General features: G+C 34.6%; 1 protein-coding gene across 4 annotated transcripts; it reads right to left on the bottom strand.

Moving 5' to 3' along the window:
* Window positions 1-987: 987 nt before the first annotated feature.
* Window positions 988-24,375, bottom strand: LOC131158876 (omega-6 fatty acid desaturase, chloroplastic-like). Of its 4 annotated transcripts, XR_009137530.1 has the most exons (11): window positions 24,267-24,375; window positions 22,973-23,027; window positions 22,068-22,309; window positions 21,793-21,936; window positions 21,531-21,682; window positions 21,130-21,252; window positions 20,655-20,832; window positions 19,895-20,013; window positions 18,330-18,444; window positions 1,419-1,528; window positions 988-1,104 (listed from the first exon to the last, which is right to left on the bottom strand). XR_009137530.1 is itself a non-coding variant. In XM_058113803.1 (10 exons), exons 1-10 carry the CDS (start codon window positions 24,300-24,302, stop codon window positions 1,048-1,050), a joined length of 1,221 nt encoding a protein of 406 aa, XP_057969786.1. In that variant the 5' UTR covers window positions 24,303-24,375; the 3' UTR covers window positions 1,024-1,047. The 4 variants fall into 4 exon arrangements, 3 of the variants coding, with proteins under 3 accessions (XP_057969786.1, XP_057969787.1, XP_057969785.1); XM_058113803.1 differs by lacking the exon at window positions 1,419-1,528 and having other exon boundaries at window positions 1,024-1,104; XM_058113804.1 differs by lacking the exon at window positions 988-1,104 and having other exon boundaries at window positions 1,305-1,528.
* Between the last annotated feature and the right edge of the window lie 438 nt (window positions 24,376-24,813).

Raw genomic sequence — 24,813 nt, 5'->3', positions numbered from 1 at the left:
CTCCAACACCTCATAATATTTTTTGTGGTTTATAAAACTTCATTGATTGAGCTACACATTACACACCAAGAAATAACTTTTCTCCTCTTCTTCCCTCTCTTATAATTCTTCAAGTTGAATTTTTTTTCTTTCTTTAATTTTGTCTATTTGTGTTTACTTTAAATTAATTAGAAATATACACTAAGGTAGTATTTAGCAGTATGAATTTCGAACCTTAAATTTGGGTTTGGATGGATTTGGACAATTTCAGTACAATTTTTATACATCATCTTATCTAAATTTAATACAACTCCAAATCCAAGACCTCTGAAAAAATAAAGTAAATCTAAACTACACTACGAAAATACAATTCATTTCTTTGTCACATATATCTCCTTTTATCTATCTTAAAATTTACATTTGTTTTTAACATTAAAGTTTCAAACTTTAATGATGTAGGAGAACTTATTTACATTCACTTTTTTTTCATATAAGATCACAACATAAAGCTTGGTGAGGGGCAAGTGGGTCCATTGATATTTTTGGCTATAATTTGTCTTTAAATATTCATTTACCATTTTACCCTCTTTCAATCTTGGTTGGGGAGTATAAATTTCGAATCATGGATTTGGAAAATTTTCAATAATTTTTTTTATGCATCATCTTATCCAAATCCAATATAACTTCAAATTCATGGCATCTCCAAAAATAAAGTTGTAGTGCCCCGAAAAAAAAAGAAAAGAAAAAAAGAACGCATACATAAAATAACCTGTCAACGTACGGCAGCTCTGATACCATAAATGTGCATTTCCAAAATTATAGCACATACTACACAAATGCATAAAATCCCAAAATTTGTAAATTATCAAAAATCTCGTAGGTTCCAAAGCATCTCTGTCTTTAATTTAATTGACAAATAACGGAAGCGAAATATTTTTCAACTAGTATACCTACTAGAGTACTAACCCAACTATGACTTCTACAAGTCCCAAAATAATACATATGTTCGCCCCATAATGTCCAAAAACATCTAACAGAAATCATACAGTATCCTGACCACACTCACTCTCAGCAAGATCGTCTTAGTCCCTCCGTGGAGCTCCTGGGCTCAACTCCTTGAAGGCCCTAAAAAATTGATATATTTGTTGGGGTGAAACACCTCTCAGTGAGATGGAATACATATTATCAGTGTGTTGCAGATGAGTTTTATTGTACGATCATTTATATACATTTCTTATATTATCCCTAAATAAATATGACGTTGGTATAAATAAATCACATCTATAAAATTCATAACACCGATATCATTGCAATTCGTAATAAACCTACTAATGTATGTTTACAGCATATCACAGATAATATGATGCAATTCCTAATAAATTTACACATTACATGATCTATTCATAACTAACAACCACTGAGATTGAGGTGTCTCGTACCGTCCTCCCCTAATCCAGCCTTTCATATCAGGCACTCGCTGAGAGGCGTCTCGTTTCACCATCCCTCACATCAGCAAGCCCTCGTGTGATGACCCAAAAATTCTACTACTCTGATACCAATAAATACACAGCGAAAAATCTCCATAACAATTATCAGAGTACTAAAAATCATCCTTTATTACAATAAATATCCCAATATCACAGTAAGGTTCTGAGGTCATCAAAACACAAATAAACTAATAACAAATCTAAACCAGACCTTCTATCCCACCCATGCTTCCTATAACGCCCCAACCCGCCATGTGGAGCCCGAGGTGCTAATTTAGTGACATTTGTGTTCCCGATACCATATTCAATATAAATGCAGCGGAAATAAGTGATACATTCTCCAAACACATTACTAGAGTTCTAATTACTATTATACATAAATGTCTCCAAATATCCATATTACAACCCATAATATTGTACAAAAAGAAAACTCAGTCCATACACACTACATACATAGACATTAAGACTAGTTAGGCCCCTCTAGCCCTACTAAACAAGATCTCTAGTGTTTTCTGAAAAGATAATTTGTATATTGGGGTGAGACGCTTCTTAGTAAGAAAGACTAAGTTAAAATCAATGTGTGGCCAACATGAATTTTAGTGTATACAGAAAATAACCAGTTTTCCATTTAACCAAAACTAGTATGTAAATATATATTCATTATGTTAGCTTTGGTGTATTCCCAAGAGGGGGTGTGAATTGGGTATTTAAAAATTATCACCTAGATCAATCGTTTTAACAGTAGTATTACTCAAATGTTATTGGGGTTCGGCCAACTGTGCCTACGTCTCTACCTCTAGCTCGCAAGTTCGATGATTCTACTAATGTTCACTTAACAAGTGGAGTGACACCTACTACAACTAGGTCAATTAGCACAGGGCTGACCTCAACCTTTACAAATTCTCCTTGGGGGGCGGAGAAGACCCTAATAATCCTTACAGGCTGGATTACGGCCCCCTCAGGCCATACCTAGAATACAACAGTATTTTCACAATAAGACTGGTACAATGATTATGCTTCTCAAGTAAAGCAGATATGTACCCAATATAATCTATCACATGCACATCAACAGTATAGGTAATGTAAACTCAGTGATGTGAATATATGTGCAAATGACACTCAACAAGATATGATCACAATAATGTTCAAGAGTGTTCTAATCAAACTATTTCTTTGAAACAAGTTATATCAAATCTCAATAATGAATCAGAGTTTCAAAGATGCTGCAACAATCTTTAAATCAACTTAAAAATATTTTCTTCAATGAAATATGCTCAAGAGTTATTTGAAAGAATAATATAGCTTGTTAAAAATATTTTGCATAACAAAATCAAGTTATAGAAATCTTTACAATGACAATGCAAAGATCCTTAAGCTAATGAATTTTTCCTAACACTAGATTTATTAAATAAAAATCTGTAGGAAAATTCTTGCTTGACTCCCCAAAAATGATATCAAACAATCAACTAAACAAATGGGAGTATTAGCTGTAGTAACCCGAATACTAATAGTATTTTAATGATAAAGGGAGAGGAAAATGGAAACAGAAACATAAGGAGGCAATAAACTACGTCGACAAACGCTCTGTGTTCGTTGATAACATCGCACTTTGGAGATAATGATAATTTCGAGGAATTTCTAGGCCTCGTCAACGAATACAAGGGTTCGTCAACAAGGGTTCTTCAGGACCTCGTCGACGAAGCTACAACTCGTCGATGAGAAAATCCCGAGAGAAGAATTTGGGCTACTCTAAATTTCGTCGACGAAGGGTAAGGTTCGTCGACGAAATTACTTAAGGACTTGTCGACGAGATGACGTGGCTCGTCAATGAATCCCGCAGTATAAATAACCCTAAACTGATTTTTATTGTAGAAATTTGCCGCAAACCCTCTCCTCTCTCTCTTTCCTACGGCCTCTCCCTCTTCTTCCTTCGATTTCGGCTTCGTCAGTCACCGGATCGACGATCAGAGGCCATCACGACACTCTTGGCAGAGTTCTCTGCAAGTCTGTCGCAGCGAATCGTTGGTGGGACAAAGTTGGAATTCATCCCAAATCTAGGATAAGGTCTTTTATTCAATTTTTGGCCTTCTGACAGTTGTAAGAAATGATGTAGGCCAAGAAATATTAATATTCTGTTCTGAAAAATGTGGTTTTCAGGGTGTTGAGTGGAGAACCCTGTAGGTGTAGGACCCTTTACAGTATAGGGATTTTAGCGAAAATCAGGTAAGAGAAATATGTTATGCTAGGCAATTTTACTATGTTTTAGTATAAACTATATGTTTTTAAAAGATGATTATTCACAATAAAAAGTTATACAATTTATCATTTATATATAATATGTTTAAAATTTCTGTGTGGCTTGAGAATATGGGTATAGTAAAGAAACATGTTTTACAGTATTTTCTGGATGTGATTTATGGAATATACAGCCAGTGGTTATGTTTTATAGTAATTACAGAATACCATGATTATATAATTTTCAGTACCATGATTATACAGTTTCCAGTACCATAACTTACGAATTATAATTCAGTTCAGAAATACAGTTAACACAGTTACAGTTTATTTCATTGTCATGATTAATATAGTTATTTAGAATCATGGTAAATCAGATAGTTGTATATATAGAGATATATTATATAGTATCAAACCCCGTTGGACCATACAATTACAGAGTACGGTACCGTAACTACAGATATTTCAGTTATGAGTGCAACCACCTATTTAGATAATACGTGGTAGTAGGTCGATCGTGCCTTGACGTGGACAAGCTCCCCATCAGATATGGGTTGAGGAGTGGCCAATCTGATTGAGGGAGTATAGTGACTTACCCTGGTTGGCCAGCCAGTGTAGATCCTACCTACGGGCCGCACAACCCTATCATAAGGGGTTAAATCATGACACACAGTTATCCACAGGAAAGTTTTCAGTTATTATTATGTATTTACAGATTTACAAAGACAGAGAATATACTTATGTACATTAGAAGTATTTTAAATAGTAACCTAAAATACTAATACGTTAAGCAACATGGAAATGGTGGTGGTTTTTGTTATTTGTACTGTATTTACAGATCCAGTTATACATGACTTTTATAGAAATAGATTTTCATAATATTGTAACTCATCTGCCACACACTAGCAATAGCATATTTCGTCTTACTGAGTGTTGGCTCATCCCAATTACTTTAACATTTTTCAGGTGATCCAGGTAAGCGAGCAGATCAAGCTCGCAGATAAAGGGGCCTCAGTGTTGCCCTGATAATAGAGTGAGTATTTTTGTATAGCCTTAGCCAGTTGAGGATATTTCTGGGAAACAATTTAGTACTCTGGTATTGTATATAATCACATATGGTTATGTTTATTTGATTTCTGTTTCTCACTGCTTAGGTTGATGATTGGGTTTAATCCAGTATGGTATCAGAGCATGTTAACTGTCATAGTATAAAAATAAAAATAAAAAAACCCAGTTAAATTGCAGGTCATTACATTAGCACTATCTAATAAATACAAGAACAATCAATAAACTCTCACAATATCAAGATGTATCAAGGAAATGAATATTTGAGAGTATTTTGGGCAAAATGAGATTTTGAGATAGAGAGGATTTTTGCTAATGATTTTAACTAATCTCATCTTAATCTTCACAAATGAACATATATTTATAGACAAGGTAAAAAATATAATCGTTTGGAACCTACTGGGTGTTCCTAGAAAAGTCTAAAAACACTTAAGAGTAACTAACCCATTAATTTCTTGTTTACCTTGGGTAAAATAAATTTAACCCAAGAAGGTTCGGGTGGCTGAACCGAGGTTCGGTCGCCTAAATAGCCACATTTTTAAAAAGTCTTTAAAACAGTTTGGCAGCCCAAGTGTAGGTTCGGTAGCTCAAACAAAAGTCAGAAACATTTGTTTGTAAGTTCCCTCGTCCTAGGTTCGGTAGTCCGAACGCATGTTTTCGGTCGCCTGGGCCTATTTTGAACTAAATTCCTTGGTAGCCCAAGTTGGTGAGGGGTCCCTTTCAAAGGGTTCGGGCACCTATGGAAGATATGCACAAAAATGGTTTGGTCGCCCGAGAGCTAAGTCAGCTGTTGACTTTTCAACAATTTGGGCGCGCGAGGAGTTTTGAACTCTAAGGGTTTGGTCGCCCGAGCTCTCATAAATTTCCCTATATTATTCAATTTTATTCATTTTTAACACTCCTCAATTTTGTATGATATATGTGCATGAGTGTTGGGACCTAGAGTCATACTAGGGTCTTTTCTAAGACCGTTTTGAGGTAGTCCCAAAAATTCAACGTCGGTCGAATGGTGCCCTAAGGTTATTCGGTCCCTATGGTCAATCTATGGTCATTTTGAGCTTACAAAACCTACATGAATGGCATGCAAAAATTATTACAGACCGATATAAATTATTACATACCCAAATAATATAAATTACAATAAGAAATAATCTTCAATGTCTTCAGACTTTACATCGTGTGCCATTAATTGATTTACTAATATAAACCGGTACCCAAACTTGAAAGCTATCAAATACTAGAGTATTTGTCATTATCAAAACCGGGTGTGACTTATAAAGTCAACACATTATATACCGTAAAAAAAAAATGCCATTTTCCCCTCCCACGATATAAACCAGTTTAGTAAATATTTAACACCATTTACATAAATCAACATATATGCATAAAAGACACTCCCTATGACTAACACCTGGACTAAGTCTAGGTGATCAGCCAAAAAAAAAGTCAAAATATCCCTCTACAAGTTTGTTTGCAGGCATCCACAGCCAAACTGCAAGCCCGATGCCCTAACTTCATCCTCATGCAGGTTATCGGCTGAGACCACCCTACACTTCTATCTAAAAAAGTGTGGGAGCACATGGTCTAATGATTAATCACTAGCAAAGGTACCGTGCTCACAAAACAAATGGTCCACAGGATTCCTAAAGCATAGCATTTAATTTAAGTAATTAAAAAAATGTAGTATGAATCATTTCGTTTCAAACTGCCATTAAATAAAAACTCGGCCCTCGGTCGTCAAATAAACCCAACTCATAGTCATCAAATAAAACCTGGCCCCCTACCATCATATAAAACCCGGCTCACAACAGTCAAATAAAACCTGGCCCCCGGCCATCATATAAAACTCGGCTCACAGCCGTCATATCAAATCCCTGTATTATTCACAACCAATTCTAGTATGTTTCACTAACAGTTCCAGTATATTTCACAATCATTCCCAAATTCAGTTACATGATAAACTATAAAAATTTATTCCCCTCCCACACAATTTCTATATTCAAACATGATCCAGAAGACAACCAAGAAAACACTGTATTTTTAGTTCGTAAGATAAATCGGATTTTCCACCATTCATATTATTCGAAATATCGTACCATATATCCTAGGTTTGTAAAATCTCTGTTGAATGGTTGGTTTTCAAAATAATCTTTGAACTCATAAATAAATAAATATATAACAGTTTAATCAGTTCGTATTTAATAAAAATCCTGACTTAACTTAATCCCCTTACCTGTTTTCCAGAAGCTACGCCTACAAGGATCCCAAACCCGCGCCTGCGACACTCACACAAATCCTGAATTCATAAATCCTAGTTTAATCAAGTCAACCCCAGGTAAAAAACTATTTTAACATTCCTCGGACCCATAAATTCCAAATAAATGATTAAGCTCCAAAAAACATCAAATTTGTTTAATTCCGTAAATCTTACCCTAGCCTTGGAGTGGTGTTTGGAAAGTCCAGTTCAAAAATTTACTTCGATGGACTTGTAGAGAAATGCTCCTAGAACATCGTGATGGTTTCTGATCGTTAGTTTGACTAAAGATTTAAGGAAAAATTGAGGAAAGGAAAAGGGTTTGTCTTACCCCAAGAGTGGTGTCTATGTCGCTCCTACGACAAATCCACTCCTATAGGAATGTCGGTGGCGGAGAATGGAACCCAGTGGTATCTTCCGTTTTTTGATTAGCGGCCGTTTGGCCGACAAAATCCAGGAGAGAGAGAGAGAGAGAGAGAGAGAGAGAGAGAGAGAGAGAGAGAGAGAGAGAGAGAGAGAAGGCGGAGGAAAGAGAGAGACGATGAGGCCGTATGGCTAGAAAGGAAAGTGAGGGGGGGTTCTGTGATCTCAATTTGAGATTTCTGAGATGAAATTTGAAAGGTTACTTATAATATATACTATATAATATCATTATTATATTAGGCTAATATTATATACATATATACATATTACTTTTGTCCTTATATATATGTATATATGTGTGTGTGTATATATATATATAATATTATTTAATCAATTAATTTAATTTAATAATGTTTAGTTAATTAATTCATTCATTCATTCATTTAATTTTTTTTCCAAGTTACTACATTCTCCCTTCCTTATATAAATTTCGTCCTCGAAATTTGCTTACTTTTATCAATCATATCACTAACTTATGACTCATCTCTACCGAAGAATCGGTAGCCACTCACATAGTGGCCCCGACCCAAATTTATTAACTACCCTCACTTATAACGGAGGAATACCGTGATTACACATAATGTCTTGGGGGATTACAATACCAGACAAACTCTCCCAAATACCATCCATGTAATGACCCCAAGAATAATGGTATTTAAATAATAAAAGAAAAAGAAATGGAAACAGGAACAAAAGGAGGCATAATCCCGAGGAATTTTTCAGCTCCTCGTCGACGAACACAGGGGACTCGTCGACGAGGGTATTGAAGGAGCTCGTTGACGAGGACAGGATTCGTCGACGAGAAGATACCGAGATAGAATTTTTGGAAACCTGAAATTCATCGACGAGGGTTGAAGTTCGTCGACGAACTTTCTGTAAGACTCGTTGATGAGGTGACGTGACTCGTCGACGAATCTCACAGTATAAATAGGGTTAAACAAGAATTTTTAGTCATTTTCCTGCGCCGAATTTCTCTCTCTCTCCTCATACGGTTTCTCCTCCTTCTCACTAAGATTTTGGGCAGATTTCCCCTGGTTCAACGATCTGAAGCCACCACGACGCTCATAGGAAAGTTTTCTGCAAGTCTGCCGGAGTAGATCGTCAGTGGGGCTGAGTTGGAAATCATCCCAAATCCAGGGTAAGACTTTCTACTTAGTATTTGGTTATTTGACAGTTGTAGGAAGTGTTATACGCGTAGAAATATTGAACTTTAGTTCTAGGGAATGTTGTTTCCAGGGTGTTGAGTTGGGAACCCTGCGAGTGCGGGACATATTTTCTTAGGGGCTTTTTAGGAATTAGGTAAGGAGATAAACTAAGCTAGTATTTTATAAAAAATATGTATATTGTTATAGCATTTGATTTCAGAAAAATAAATATATTTATATATGATTTATATTTGGGAAAATACTGTTAAAAATAATGGTATGTTAAATATGCGGAAAACTTGCTAGTGTGGCATGAGTAGAAATTGTTATGAAATACTGTTTTTTGGGAATGTGTTGATGATACGGATTTTTATAATGGAAAACCGGTGTACGGGCCAAGATTTTTATATGTTTTTCCGGCGTACGGGCCGTGCTATGGATGTGATTTGCCAGCATACGGGCTGAGCTATGTATATGATTTGCTGGCATACGGGCCGAGTTATGAATGTGATTTTCCAGCGTACGGGCTATGCTATGTTATGATTTGCCGGCATACGAGCCGAGCTATGGTAAAATGTGTAATACCGACGTACGGGCCGATGATTTTCATGATATACGTATATATGCAAAACGATACGATTGATTTGATAATTAATGATACAAAATATTCATGTATCACAGTTTCAGTATATGTTATATGATATCAGAACCTGATTGGCTTAGTCTAGGCTAGCACTTGCACAGTACCGTTGCTATGTGTCCATGGTCATCATGATCATGATATTTGTGTTAACACCGCTGTACGGAGTGATGTGAGATTGGATGATCGATGTGGTTTTTAAGAAGTGTGTGAGCGCCCCTGGTGTACGAACTAGGTCAGGCAGACCCATCAGACTTACAGACTATACTTTTGACTTGGCAGTGATCGGCCAACCATTGTCAGGTCCCGCCTTCGGGCCACACAACCCAGTCATGTGGGGTTAATACATGACAACAACCAGCTAACCTACCAGGAATATTTTTGTATTATTATTATATGAGATGAAATATGTTTATGAAAATGCAGTATGTTCTGCCATGTTTTGATAATATATATGTTTTCCCAGATTTGACGTAATAGTTACTGAATATGTTCTGTATGGTATATGTATAACACGAAATACCTATGTTACCACACATTGGTATTAGTTTATTTCCCTTACTAAGAGGTGTCTCACTCCAAAATTTTATAAACTTTTCAAGAGCCCCAGATAAGAGAGCGGGAAAAGCCCCGTTGATCTAATGATGTTTTTCTACCCTCTTTAAAGGGTAAGTTTTAGTAGGGACAGTTATATTTTGTGGAAGTGTCCCTAGATCTTGTTTTTGGGATGTATATACTAAAATATAGTGGATATAATGACTCTGGTATTTATGGTAATGTGATAGATATTTTTGTATTTATAATATTGTTATTATATGTTTCCTGCTGCTTAGGCTTCTGTTATGTGTTCTGATGTATCCTTGGTACCCATGGGTCTAGGTGGATTTTGATCTGCTGAGTTGAGATTTGTGATATTGATTTTATTATATTTTTGGAAAAAAAATATATGGGAAAATTAAGCAGGTTGTCACAATCCATATACAAAATTGTAAATAACTGATAAACTAAACAACCTACCTTACCTAACCTACAAACAATATCAACATTTACTTGTCTACCGCTGAACCTATTTGAAAAAGTTGTGGATACTTCTGAAGTAATTCTATCTCTAACTCCCAAGAAGCCTTCTCAACTGCATGATTCCGCCACAGCACCTTTACCAACGGTATGTCCTTAGTTCGCAGTTCCTGTATTTTCCTATCCAAAATCTAAACTAGTACCTCCACATAAGCCAAAGCATCCCTAATCTCCAAAGATTCATAACTTGTCACGTGTGAAGGATCTAACATGTACTTCCTCAGCACTGATATGTGAAAAACATCATGAACTCAAGACAATGCTAGGGGTAACGCCACTCGATAGGTAATTGGACCAATCTTTTTCTGGATCTCAAATGGCCCAATGTACTGAGGGCTTAACTTTCCTTTCTTCCCAAATCTCATCACCCCTTTCATCGAAGCAATCCTTAGAAATATCATATCACCAATCCTAAACTCTAACTCCCGCCGGCGAGTATCCGCATAACTTTTATGCTGATTTTGGGCTGCTTTAATCCTCTCCCTAACAAGCTCGACCTTTGCAGAGGTCTGCTAAACAAGCTCTGGCCCCAAAATTTGCCGCTCGCCTACCTCATCCGAGTACAACGGAGATCGAAACCGGCGACTATACAAAGCCTCATATGGTGCCATCTCGATACTAACCTTATAACTGTTATTGTACACAAACTCCACCAATGGTAGATACCGAATCTAACCATCCCCAAAATATAACACACACTCTTGTAGCATATCCTCCAGAATCTGAATGATCCTCTCGGACTAAGCATTCATATGCGGGTGAAACACGGTACTGAAGGTGAGTTGAGATCCCAAGGTGCCTTGTAAACTCTTTCAAAATCGAGAGGCGAATCGTGGATCTCAATCTAAAACAATGGAAACTGGGATGCTATAAAGCCGTACAATCTCCTGCACATAAATCGCTACTAGTATATTCATAGAATAACTGACTCTGATTGGAAAGAAGTGCGCAGTCTTCATTAGCTAATCCACTATTCCCCATATGACATTTTGTCCATGCACCGCTGAAGGCAACCCTAATACGAAATCCATCGAGATATGCTCCCACTTCCATTTAGGGATATCAAAGGGTTGAAGTGGTCTCGCTAGCCTCCGGTGCTCCGCTTTAACCTGCTGAGATGTCAAGCACTGTTCAACGAATCTGGAAATCTCCCTCTTCATGTTACTTCACTAGAACAATTCTCGCAGATCCTTATACATCTTCGTCCTTCTTGGATGAATAGTGTAGAGAGAGCGATGAGCTTCCTCCAAAATTGTTCTTTTAATCTCTACGTCATTAGGTACACTTAGCCTAGAGTGAAATCTGAGAACCCCATCCTCAGAAACATTGGCGTCAGTCTACGGTTCACTCCGCATCTTCTTCACAATTTTCATCAACTCTATGTCTCTCATCTGAGCGGCTTTAATCTTTTCTTACAAGGTTGGCTAAACAATCAAATTGGAAATGAACGCTTGTGGATCCCCATCCACCAACTCTATACCCAACCTCTCTAGGTCCATCTTGATCTGATGCTGTACAACAATCATTGAAATTGACGCATCCACTGACTTTCGACTCAACGCATCAGCTACCACATTAGCTTTCCCGGGGTGGTAACTAATAGTATAATCATAATCCTTTATCAACTCAAGTCATTTGCATTGCCTCATATTCAACTCCTACTGGGTGAAGAAGTATTTAAGGCTCTTATAATCAGTAAAGATCTAGCACCTTGCACCATATAGGTAGTGCCGACAGATCTTTAGTGCAAAAACCAATGTTGCTAGCTCCAAGTCTTGCGTAGGGTAGTTCTTATTGTACTCCTTAAGTTGGCGAGAAGCATATGCAATAACCTTCCCTTGCTGCATCAAGACACACCTGAGTCCTTTCTGAGATGCGTCGTTGTAGATCACAAATCCATCCTTTCTTGACGGAATAGTCAACACCAGAACAGTGACTAGTCGTTACTTCAATTCCTGGAAACTCTGCTCGCATTCACTAGTCCACTTAAACTTTCTATTCTTCCTTGTAAGCTATGTATAGAGGACTTGATAACTTTGAAAACCCCTCAACGAACCAGCGATAGTATCCTGCTAGACCTAAGAAACTTCTAACCTCGGGCACGTTCTTCGGTCTCACCCAATCAACTACCGCCTCTACGTTGCTGGGGTCTACTGAAATTCCATCTCTAGACACTACATGTCCCAGAAATGCAACATATTCCAACTAGAACTCACATTTCTTGAATTTAGCTAATAGCTTCTTCTCTCTGAATACTTGAAGCACCAGTCTCAAATGAGTTTCATGCTCTGCAGGACTCCTCAAATAAATCTGGATGTTGTTGATGAACACCACACACGAACTGATCTAAGTACTCGTGGAACACCCTGTTCATCATACCCATGAATGTCGTCGGAGCATTTGTCAAGTCGAACGGCATAACCAAGAATTTGTAATGGTCATATATGGTACGGAAAGCCGTCTTTGGTACATCCTCTGATTTCACCTTCAACTGATGATACCCGGATTGCAGATCGATCTTAGAGAAAACATGTGTGCCCTTTAGCTGGTCAAACATATCATCTATATGAGGTAACGGGTACTTGTTCTTCACTGTCACCTTATTAATTTCCCTATAGTTGATGATATTTTGATCTAACCGGATCTGCCAATCGCAATTAGATTCAGCCTTCAGGCCGCACAACATTGACTATGGGGGGAAGCATGACATAGTGAATATTCTCAGGGCAACCATAAGTTATAGACATAGGTATAATGGTTACCGGGGACACTCATAAGCTAGATGGAAATGGAAAGGAAATGAAATGAAAACGAAAATGAGAAAGAAAATGAGAAATGAAATTGCGTGAGTTAATAATCTAAATAATTAGAACGGAGTAAAACACACCACCTGAGGGCTTACTGAGTAAGGTGAGTGCTCTGATAAGTATTAGTTATGGCTGAATCCGAGTTACTTGGGTAAGATTACAAACGATATCAAGGCAAAAGGAAGTTACTTATATGGGCGGGTAAGCGTCCCTATTCTCGGGAACTTCGCTAGTAAACATGAGTTGTCTACGAATGATTTTGGAAACGAAATTAAAAGCTTTTGAAAGCTTGTATTGTATATCTATATGATTGTATATATGGAATGGTATATTTTCTCAAAAGATATAATCACTGATATGTTTATATATTATGATATAATGAAACTCATACTGCCACACACTGTATATATTTATTCTATCTTACTGAGATGTGTCTCACCCAAATTATCTAAACTTTTCATGGAACAGAGATATGTCAGGTGATAGAGCTCCAAGATAATAGGGGCTGAGACCTTGATATATAGGGTGAGTTCTTGGACTAAGGAGGTGTAATTCCCTTAGTGTTTTTTTTTTTTTTTGGGTATGAGATGGTAATGTATATATATGTATGCTGATACTTTGGGTACTGCATTCTAGTAGGTATGTATTTACTGTCTTCCGCTGTTAGGTTATATAAATAAAATGACTATTTACTCGGCACCCAATGCTGGTCAGGTCATATGGGTGGTAACAAGGTGGTTGACGTAGCCGATTTGTGAATATTGTTAATGACTTGTAATTTTTTATTATTGTTTATTGGAAAAAAAATTTGCTACAAAAATCGAGGCGTCACAATTTTGAATTCATAAAAATTCATTAAAAAATTTCATAAAAATCACGAAAAATATAGAAAATTCAAAAAAAAAAAATTCTAAAAATGTTCTTGACTTAATTTTCATTGTTTTTGCTTAATTACCTTTTGTTATTTCAATATTTTTGGGAAAAAAATATAAGAAAATTGTTATAAAATTTAGAAACATTTCGGAAAAATATAAAAAAAATATATTTTTGAGTTGAGAAACTCATTTTTCATCCCCAAGTAAATTTCAAACTTCCCGGAATATTATTTTTCATACTTATATAGAAAAACCTTACAAAATTTCCGAATGTTGGGAGTGTATCTTGTACTCTATTTTCTCGATTTTCCAATCCCGATGATTTCAAAGGGAGGCACGAACTCTTTGGAGTATGATATGTCTCGGTTTTGAGGGAATATCTATATAGTATTTAATTTTATATTTTTTCATATTTTTTTGAAAGGGAGTATTTGTAAAGACTTATTAAGTTTAATTTAAGGGATAATTTTTAATTAATTTGGTACCGTTCGAAAGAACGGGCGTGTAGGGAGTGCTAATACCTTCCCCTCGCGTAACCGAACTCCAGAACCCGACTCTGGTAACGTAGACTGATTATACCCTTAGTTGGGTAGTAATCAAGTGTTCTAACCACACTTCAAAAGGTTAGTGACGACTCCATCACACTTTATTTTCCACGAAAATCACATTCTTAAAATCCACACACTTCATTTCATCATCATTTTTGAGTCGTCCCAAGTTCGAGTTCGAGAACGTCGCGATAGAAATAAATGATACTCATCTAGAGTTCTTGACCAAATCTAAGAGCCCCTTCCCCTTTGTGTAGATCAAAACCTGCAAAGAAGAGTAGAAATCATAGGTTAGATCATTAAAAGAGAGAAAGAAAGGGAAAAGGTGAGAGAAACTAGCAAATCGTTATGAGAGATCAGATTGAGAGAGAACATCACTGATCTGAGAGAAACTTGCAGATCTGAAACCCTAAAAGAGAGTGCCCGGGGGGGGGGGGGCGCTCGTAGGTTTGAAAGTAGGGGAAGAGCTTTGTAGAACTAAGAAGAATAAAGAACAAAGAAGGGGAATATGCTGAGAACAAGGAAGGGGAATAGAGAGAGAACAGAGAAGGGGAATAGATAGAGAACGGAGAAGGGGTGAAGATTCGAGAGAGAAAAGATTGAAAAAATGGTAAAAAAGGAATAAAAAAAAATGGGTGGCACAATCTGGACCAAAATATGAGTGACGACGTGGCCCAAGATTTACCGTCCAATATGAGTTTTCTCCGGACAGTCAAATCTTCGCCACGTTAGCAATCCATGTTTCAAGATTTGATTCAATCGGGTGTTGACACATGTTAGGATGACATAATGCTAACGTCACCCTACTTCAAAAAAAAGAAAAAAGAAAAGAAAGGGGGAGCAATCGGACAATGACACGTGGCAAGATGACGTCACCCTATTTTAAAAATATACAAAAAAGAAAAATAAAAATAAAACAATGGGCCACGTGGCACCCACTGAGTTTGACCCAATTCAAAATTTGAACCCTTTTTTTATATAAACAGTTTATTTTTGTTTTTATTTTTAATTAGTTTTTTATTAAAAAAAATTCATAGAAAATTTGTAGAAAATCACAAAGAATCAAGGAAAGTAGGGAAAAATTTGGAAAAATATTTTTGATGTTAGAAAACATACTTTAAGTTATTTTGACTTGAAAAAATGATGAAAAACCTTGGGAAAATCCTAGAAAATTTTGAAAATTTGTTAAAGTGCTCAGAAAAATTTCTACTAAATTTTGAAGAATCTAGGAATATTTTTAAAAGATATTATTGATGATTTTCTTGATTTTTGGGTGGGTGTGTCCCTATGATTTTTAAAAGGCCAATGAAGTATTTTTAGACCTCACAAGTCACATGTATCAGCTCTGAGAGGAATTTTTCTAACAAGATCCTCTCTTTTAGAGGTCTTATTAGACATTTCTAAATCATACCCAAATTTTCTAATCTTCTGTTAATTTTATACATTTATTTATTTATTTGTTTGTTTATTTTAAAAGAAGATAATTAAAAGGTTATTAAATTCAATTTGGAGGTAATTATTAATCAATTAAGTGTCGTTCATAGAATGGGTATTTAGGGGGTACAAATACCTTCCTCTTGTATAACCGAACTCTCGATCCCAATCTGGGTATACGCAGACCGAGAATACTGATTCTTTGTCCTAGGTTTAATCTAGTAACCAATCAAATGATTAGTAATTAGGTATTCTAACCATGCCAAGGGAAAATAGGCTAGTGGCGACTCTAAAATCCAAAATTTTCAAAATCATATATTTTATTCACTCGCCTCCCCAGGGCCCTTCTCCCAGGAAGTCACAACAGTTACGAAAAGACAATTCATATATCTACTTTCATCTAGATTAAAATTTGAACCAATCATTTTTAACATTGAAGTTTCAAACTTAGACCTACTTCCTGAGAATTTATTTACATGGCGAGGGCAAGTGGGCTGTACTGATATTTTGGCTATAAATTTTCTTCAAATATTAATTTGCCATTTTACCCTTTTTTGTTTTGGTTACTGCTAACCAAATTGGTGAGTAGAAGACTTATATTTTCTCTTTGGAAATTGGTATCATTGACAGCTAGGTTGGACCCCATCCGTGTATATATATATATTCTTATGGAGTAAAATTTATAAAAAATAAAACCTGTCATTAAGGCTGAAATATAATCAGTCATTAAGCCTCTCTACCCCCACATGGGCCCCACTAAATTGTTTTAACTATTTTAAATTTATTTCTTTGTCTCTTTTTATGATATTAAATTTTAAAATATAAGGAGAGAGAGAGAGAGAGAGCTAATTTTTAAGGTGCATAATTTTTTTCCTAATTTTTCTTAAAATATTCTTAAGTGTTTGGGGATTATATAAATAATTTAATGAAATATTTTAAATTTTAGATTTTATAAAAATTTTTAAATTTGAAAATATAAGGTACATGTATAGTGCGCATGCTAACAATTAATATTATGTATAAGTATCGATCATGGTATGATTATATAATTTTTGAATTTTGATGAATTTTTCGAGAAAATGTCACCACAATTTTCTAGTGTATTCCCACTTAGATTGTATTTTTTTTTTCTTTTTAGACACATTAACTGTTATTTTTATTAAAAATTAAAAATAAAGTTTGACGTAGAGGAAAGATAAAATAATTAAGGACACCCTTGATTAATTATTTAATTGATATAACTACCAAAATTTGATAATTGAGAACTTCTTATATTGAAAAATAAAAACATTGCAAATTAAAATTTATTATTAAAAATTTAGAAAACAATTTTAAAATTATTTATCTCTACTTAATATAATCAAAGGAACAAGATGGCAGCTTGGGTGGAGCCAAAAAGGAGTGGTTGAATCCAGCAAAGCACACAGACAATAATCAAACTCAGGACCAATCTGGCATAAATTTTCTTAGGAAAGTGACGGAAAGGGATTCTTCAGGGGCAAGTTCATCAAATGGGATATAATTTCTTTCTCGATCGTATACGTGGCACTCTGTCAAGATTGCCTTCATCAGACGCCAGTTCCAAGTGGCCTCAGTTAGATGCTGTCCACAAGAAAATATTTGTTAAATATCTCTTAATTTTAGGCAAGGGTAGCAAAATGAACTGATTGGTCGGGTTTGGACAAATTTAAACTCGGGTTAAATAGATAGAGGTTAGATGGGTTTATATTTGAGCGGACGCACTTATTACTAAATGCATAATCTATAAATTCGAACTCGCTCGTTTAACAAATGGGTACTCGTTAAGTATCCATTTAAAAATATAATTTATTTATTTTAATCTTTTCTTTTATATTGCATAAAAATTGACCTAAAAGCATAAGGCCCAAAGGCCAAAAAAAAAAAAAAATGTAAACGGACCACCTCCACCCAAATCTAAACCCGGTCTAAACAAGTGGATGATGGATTATCCGTCGGGTTTTTACCTATTTTGCCATCCCCTAGTTTCAAGGACTACCTAAAAATAAAAATATTCAACATAAATTACAATAAATTAAGGTTCAAAATTTTTATGTTATAAGATTTAGATTCAAATTTTACTTAGAAGAAAAATAAAATATGAGATGGACTTGCTCTCATTGTGCATGAGATAGTGAGATAACATAGAGGGGGACAGAGGATTTGGTTTAGCTAATTGAATCGAAAGCCAAATCCATAAATTAGGAATAAAGTCTAATCGAATGTTTTTAATTGCAATTATCTTCTTAATTATTTGATGTTACGAACCAATAAATTGTCACACATTATGATTAAAAAAAATGAATAAGGAGTCTACGAATTTAAATTTAATTGCGTTATACCTTTCCCCAATTTGCTCGAAGCGACTTGTGAGCTGCTCGTAAATTATAGTGTGGTATCCTTGGAGCAAGGTGGTGAGGAATGTGGACATTAATATGATGTAAGAGATTCTCAATCCTGTTTAAAGAAAAAAAAGACATTAAAAAATTTAAAACCATTAAGTAAAACTTCACTAATTATCTATTTTATCAACTACTATGTTAATTTTTCTGAAGGAATATCCAAACAATTCAAGCTTGCAACTTTGATATTCAATTCTCAGTTCCAATCTTAACCAAGCTAGATAGTAAGAAAACTATATGTTAATAATGATAATAATAAGGGATTCTTGGGATTGTATCCCGAGAATCTCTTGAGAAGACATAGTGGACAATCCCGGGAATCTCTCGAGAAGACATAGTGCATGGATCTCATTTTCTTAAAATATTTATTCGATAGAGGACAAATATTTTTGAAAATAAAAATATAAAAGGGATGTACTAAGTGATTATGGGGGCACTTGGTAAAATTAGGGTTAAGTGTTAAACATTGATTTATATATGATTTTGTGAATCATTTATGGATTGAATTTGAGCTGATCACTAAATCTAAACTCTGATTTATTTTAATTGTTTAGTATCTGATGTTGTTATTCAATTTTAACCTTTTCAATGTTTAAGAGTATAAATGTTTGATAAAATTAGTAAGTAATCACATAAGTTAAAATTCTAATTTAGCATATATAAATGATATATTCTTGTCGTATATGTAATTAATAAAGAAAAATAATATTATTTATTATTGTATAGAAATAAAATGTATTATTTTAATTTTAATCACTTGGGCATTGCCATTCTTTTATAAAGGATACAATTGAAAAACAAACCTCCGAATCTGAACCATTTTCATTTCCATGCCTAAGTTTATTGAAAAAAATTTAAGAAAATTCAGAAATGTCATCAAACGCTTTGATGTCTAACCAATTCACTTATTTAGTAAGTGTGACAAAATAAATTGGAACTCAACAAGTGACCTGTGACCCATCTGTTTAAATCAAGTCCAGATTTAGTAAAAGGTGACTCATTTTTAAACAGATCAACCCAAATCCGACCCGTTTAATAAACAGATTATGCGAGTTTGGGTTGGGTACCCATCAGATGACCCGTTTAATTTGATATATATATACACACACATTACATTAAAAAATATTAATTAAAGAGATGTACTATTTTCTAAATTTTATGTTTTTTGTAAAGATATTAATAAATAAAATTAAAAGTGCTGTTTTTTAAAAAAAAAAAAAAAAAATTTATGTCACTTTATACGAAATGCTCTAAATTTTTTTAAAAAATAAAGTTTCTTTTTAAGCAGGTTTTTAACGGGTACCTATTCATGACCCGTTTATTAAACAGACAAATTTGAGTTTATATGTTAATCTCGAATCTATTTATTCTCTAACCATTTACGACCCATCCAAATCTGACCCGCTAACCCGTTTTGCCATCCTTATTATTTAATCAATCAATTCAAATGTAACCTCAATTTAGAAGGAATTCAAATCAAACAAATGTCCCGGATATATACGTACCAAGGAGGGAAGTCGCAATGAACAGTCTCACCAAGCTGGGACTGCGCTGCATTCCACTCTTCTGCAGGCTTGAAAGATATGTGAGGGGCTGTGTGATGGATCATTGTCGTAGTACTCATCTACATTTTAATCCCAACAAAACCAAATCCTAATTAATTCAAAAACCCAATACCATTATTTATGAATCTTGATCATATCTATAAGTATATATAGGGGTGTGCAATCGACTGGTTCGGCCAATTCAGCCAATTAATTAAATTAATTAAAATTTTTTTAATTAAATATTCACCATAACCGAATCGATTCGGCCAATTCAGCCAATTAACTAAACTAATCGAAAAAATTTGATTAAATATTCATCATAACCAAACCGAACCGACCAAATCCTTCTTACCTGAACCCTATCTGGCCGAATTGAATTTTCGGTTAACCAAATTTAAGCGAATCAAATTATAATTAATTATGGGAAAAAATATGATTGTACACTTTCAATATTTAATTTATATTCAATTATTAATTATATAATAATTATGGAACCCTAATTATAAATTATATAATTTATATTTAATTATTAATTAATTAATTATATAATTCGGTTAAATCGGTTAACTGAAACGTAATTTCTCCATAACCAAACTGAAAATTGAATAATCGATTTTACCGAAATATAAAATCGAACCAAATCGGCAGACTTTGATTGATTATTTTGGTTAATTTGATTTTCATCCAATTATGCACACCCCTAATTATATGTACATACCCAGAAATGAAAGACGAGCCATGGCATGAACCAATAATTAAACCACCCAACCGGACCGGTCCCATAGACCAACAATGGCCATCCGACCGCCATAAACGCGTACACACAGCCCACACTTATCTTCACTCTCTTGCGTTCATTTGGTCTAAACTTCTTCTCATCGAAGTGCCACATCAACCTGTATATTTTGTATAAAATAGAATACATAAAATTGTTGAAAAATGTTTAAAAAAAAAACAATTTTTAATTAGCTTCAAAGTGTATAAAATGAATTATTTAATGCAAAAGAACTATTTTAGGGTATTAAAAATTTGAAAATCATGAAACCTAATTTTCAATTTTTTCATAATAATTGAGAACCGACAATAAAAGTAGAAAACTAACAACATAAATAAATAAACACGTTTTTATAATCTATTTCTTTTTTATAGAGATGACAAACAAAGCCTTAATGATTTTAAACAAATATACATACCAATGAGCAATGGTCATCCAAGGTCGCAATAAGCCATATCCGTAGATCATAGCCTTCCGTAGAAGCGGAGATGACTCGAAATCTTCTTTCCAGATAGGGTGCCACCCTGTGTCTTCATGCAACCTGCACACACATATTTCAATCCATTTCAATAAAATTACTTAAATGGGCTATTAGGGCGTAGTGAAATTAATTTTTGCAAGTAAAAAAAGTTCAAATAAGGCTTAATTAGTTAAAAAAACATTTTAAAAAAATACGTGCCCCGGCTCCATATATCGAGTCTATTGACAAGGCGTAAAAACATATATATAGTCGGCGTGTCTAGTTGAATCAACTATACATCTAAGTAGAAAAAAGGACACGTATAGCTACCGATAAGGAAAACATAATAACGCAAGTACATGTTTGTTTTCGCATGATGTCGATCGTGCTCGAAGCGCCATCCCTCGTATGGGTATATAAGGGGCAAAAATGCTAGGGTTCCAACAATGTCTTCTAACAATTTGTTCCTTGAGAATGATTTGTGACCACAGTCATGGCCTATGCAGAAAAACTTCAAAGTTGAGGGGGGAAATTAGTATTTTCAAAAAAGTAGGGGGGAGGGAATTGCATTTAACTAATTTGCAAAGAAGGTAAGAAAGAGAAGAATGAATGCAAACTCACCCCTGAGACAGCAGTCCCTGTCCATGCCCAAGCCAAAGGAAGCAAGTACCATGGGGCTTGTGAAGTCATGAAGAGCCCTAAGGCATAGGAACTCACTGATAATAACACTCCCTTCCATGCTTTCGCCTCATCAATCTCATACATCTTATAATCAAAATTTACCATTGAAAAAATCAATATGGTTTACTATATTTTTAATTAATTTTATAAATATATAATACGGGTGGTGTGCGTTTGTGTTCGATAACTTCAGTAAAGTAAATATAAGTACTTACCTCTTTCGGAATTGTTTCAACGATAGACCTTAAGGTAACATTTCGAGGGAGGGGTTCTCCTATCTGGGTATAACCATAGCTTTGGGCTAGGTTTTTCCGATAGTCTGCAGTATTATCGGTTAGGGTTTGTGTATGACAAATTGCCATGGCTCGTACATGATTAATCCTTTTTAAAGGAATCAAACACCCTTGGTGTCTAACTTGCCTTTGAGGAAGGCCTTTCCACTTGGGGTGACATGTGTCTGTTCAAAAACATAATAAAAAGATAAGTAATTATTTGGTTTCTAAAATAAAATCGAGTGAAAATAAAGTGCAAATTTTTAGGGATGTAATAGTTTATATAATAAAAAAAATACCGACAAATTAATGACTGCAAAAGTTGGTAATATCTGAACAAACATGAAGTAGCCAAATAAAATTGACCATAAGAATTAATCTTTGTTCTTATGTTTTTTTTTATGTATGATCACTTGTCCGGTTTTCCTTTTTATGTAAAAAAAAAAATTGTATACTTTTATATAAGAGTTATTTTAGTTTCTCTCTATTTCATTCTACAAATAAAACACAAACTTGGGTTTGTTCAAATTGATGAATTGATAAAAAATATAAAATAAAATAAAATAACCCAATATGTCATTATATTTTGCATTTATATTGAAATATTACTAAGAATTGATGAAAAATAATTTAGATATGATCGACAATTAAGCAATAAACGAGGAGTAAAGTAAAAATATTATCATTGATTAATCAATATATTCCTCTGTTTTTTTTTTTCCCCTTTTAGTTCATGTTTTCCAAGTTCCAAATAAAGGAGATATATATATATATATATATATATATATAGAGAGAGAGAGAGAGAGAGAGAGAGAGAGAGAGAGAGAGAGAGAGAGAGAGGTGCGTACATGGAGAGTTCTGGAACATGAATCTATGATTTTGAATTGGGTATTGATGGGAGCCCTAAGAAAAACAACCCACAATGAACATGTTAACAAACGCAAAGACAAAAATTTTTACATATAAATATATATTTCTTCCTATATTTAGATAAGTTTTAGATTTGGAGTTATACCAAATTTGGATAAAGTATAATATAAAATTGTATTGAAATTTGTTCAAATCCACTCAAATCCAAATCTAAACTCCGAAACTCATGCTCTCAAATGCAGTGTCTATTTATTTTAAGACCAAACAAGTGATAAACTGATAATAATACTGTCTGCTATTTCTCTATGATGACATTTCATCAATATTTAAATAGCAATAATATGCTATGATGTATAATCAAAGTTTTACTATATCGAAAAAAAAACTATCATTTCATATCCAACCTCAAATCATCGTAAAATTAAGCTAATTTCTATTAAACTAGGGGGCTAACTCATGATTGTAATATGAAATGACTTTTTTGCCCTTGATTGATGTATACACCTTAAATCAGCATTTCACCTTCAATGGAGGCCAATTCAACCCTGGTTGAATATGGAATTAATTTTTTCAACTTTTATTTGGGCAAAAAAGTCATCTCACAAGTCACATAATTTGACAAAGTAAGGCTAACTAACCATGACAAATAAGAAATTGTAAATTTTCTTCTTTAAACTTTAGAGGGTTAAAGAGTCTAACGAAAAATTATGACAAGGCCCTGTCCCTTCACATGTTCATGTATTTGTTTTTAAGATGTGAAACATCTTCTGGTGATTTCCATACTTATTAGCATCATCACATGAAAAATTATACAGAACACCTGTCCTCCACGTGTCTATCTTTTAGATGTTAAGCATGTGTCAAATTGGTCATACATTCATTAATATCAAATATATAAAGAGTGTGACTCATTTTCAATATCTTTAGAATTTAGGGAACAGACACACATGGACAACGTGATCAATTTGTCATGTGTTTTACATTCAAAAAACAGATACATGGTCCATCTAAATGGGTTGGCTTCATAAACCCGGACCCATTTTAACCAGACGGATCACAAGTGACTCGTCGGGTCTAAACCCGTTTTGCCACCCCCTATATATGGACAACATGGAAGGACAGATCGCTTGTATAATTCCTCGTATCTAACATGTAGAAAAATATATAGACTAGCGGAATAGTTTAGCCTAGAAAAATAGAGAGAAAACGGGGGAAAAAAGGAGAAAAAAAAATAACCCAGATGATGGCATCGGAGAAAATGTTGGGTCTTACCATGAGAAGGGAGGTAGAGCAGAAATGCAGACCCATGGCAGCTTGAGTATCTTCAAGGAAGAAGAACTACTGGAAGCAAGGGTAGAGGAAGACCTACATGCAGTGCGTCTCAATGGCTACTCCCACACTGCTTTTATAAGTGAAAAATATACATGTGGGGTAGCCCAATTCATTGTTCATTCTATTCAAGAATTCTGACTTTAGACTGCGGGCTGAATGGCTTGATCAACTCTCATTGAAGTTACATTGGTTGCCATTGTTGACTGGTTGGCCCTTCGGCAATGAAGAATGGATGTAGATTGCACACATGAAGACCTGGACAGTGGAGTCAGTGGACTGTGACTTCTGCTTGGGCAGGAAAAGGGAAATAAAAAATATTAATTGCCGCGACCGGAAAAGGTGCCCAAGGTAGTGCGAACTGAAAAATGTGATTTTAATTTTATTTTTGAGAAAAACATGATATAATGGAATCGCCACTAACCTTTTGAAATGTAATTAGAACACTTGATTACCACCCAATGTAAGATAGAATCGATTTGCATTACCA

This window comes from Malania oleifera, chromosome 6, assembly GCF_029873635.1.
Source record: "Malania oleifera isolate guangnan ecotype guangnan chromosome 6, ASM2987363v1, whole genome shotgun sequence".
In the NCBI taxonomy this organism is placed as follows: domain Eukaryota; kingdom Viridiplantae; phylum Streptophyta; class Magnoliopsida; order Santalales; family Ximeniaceae; genus Malania; species Malania oleifera.
This window is presented reverse-complemented; position numbering and strand designations above follow the sequence as displayed.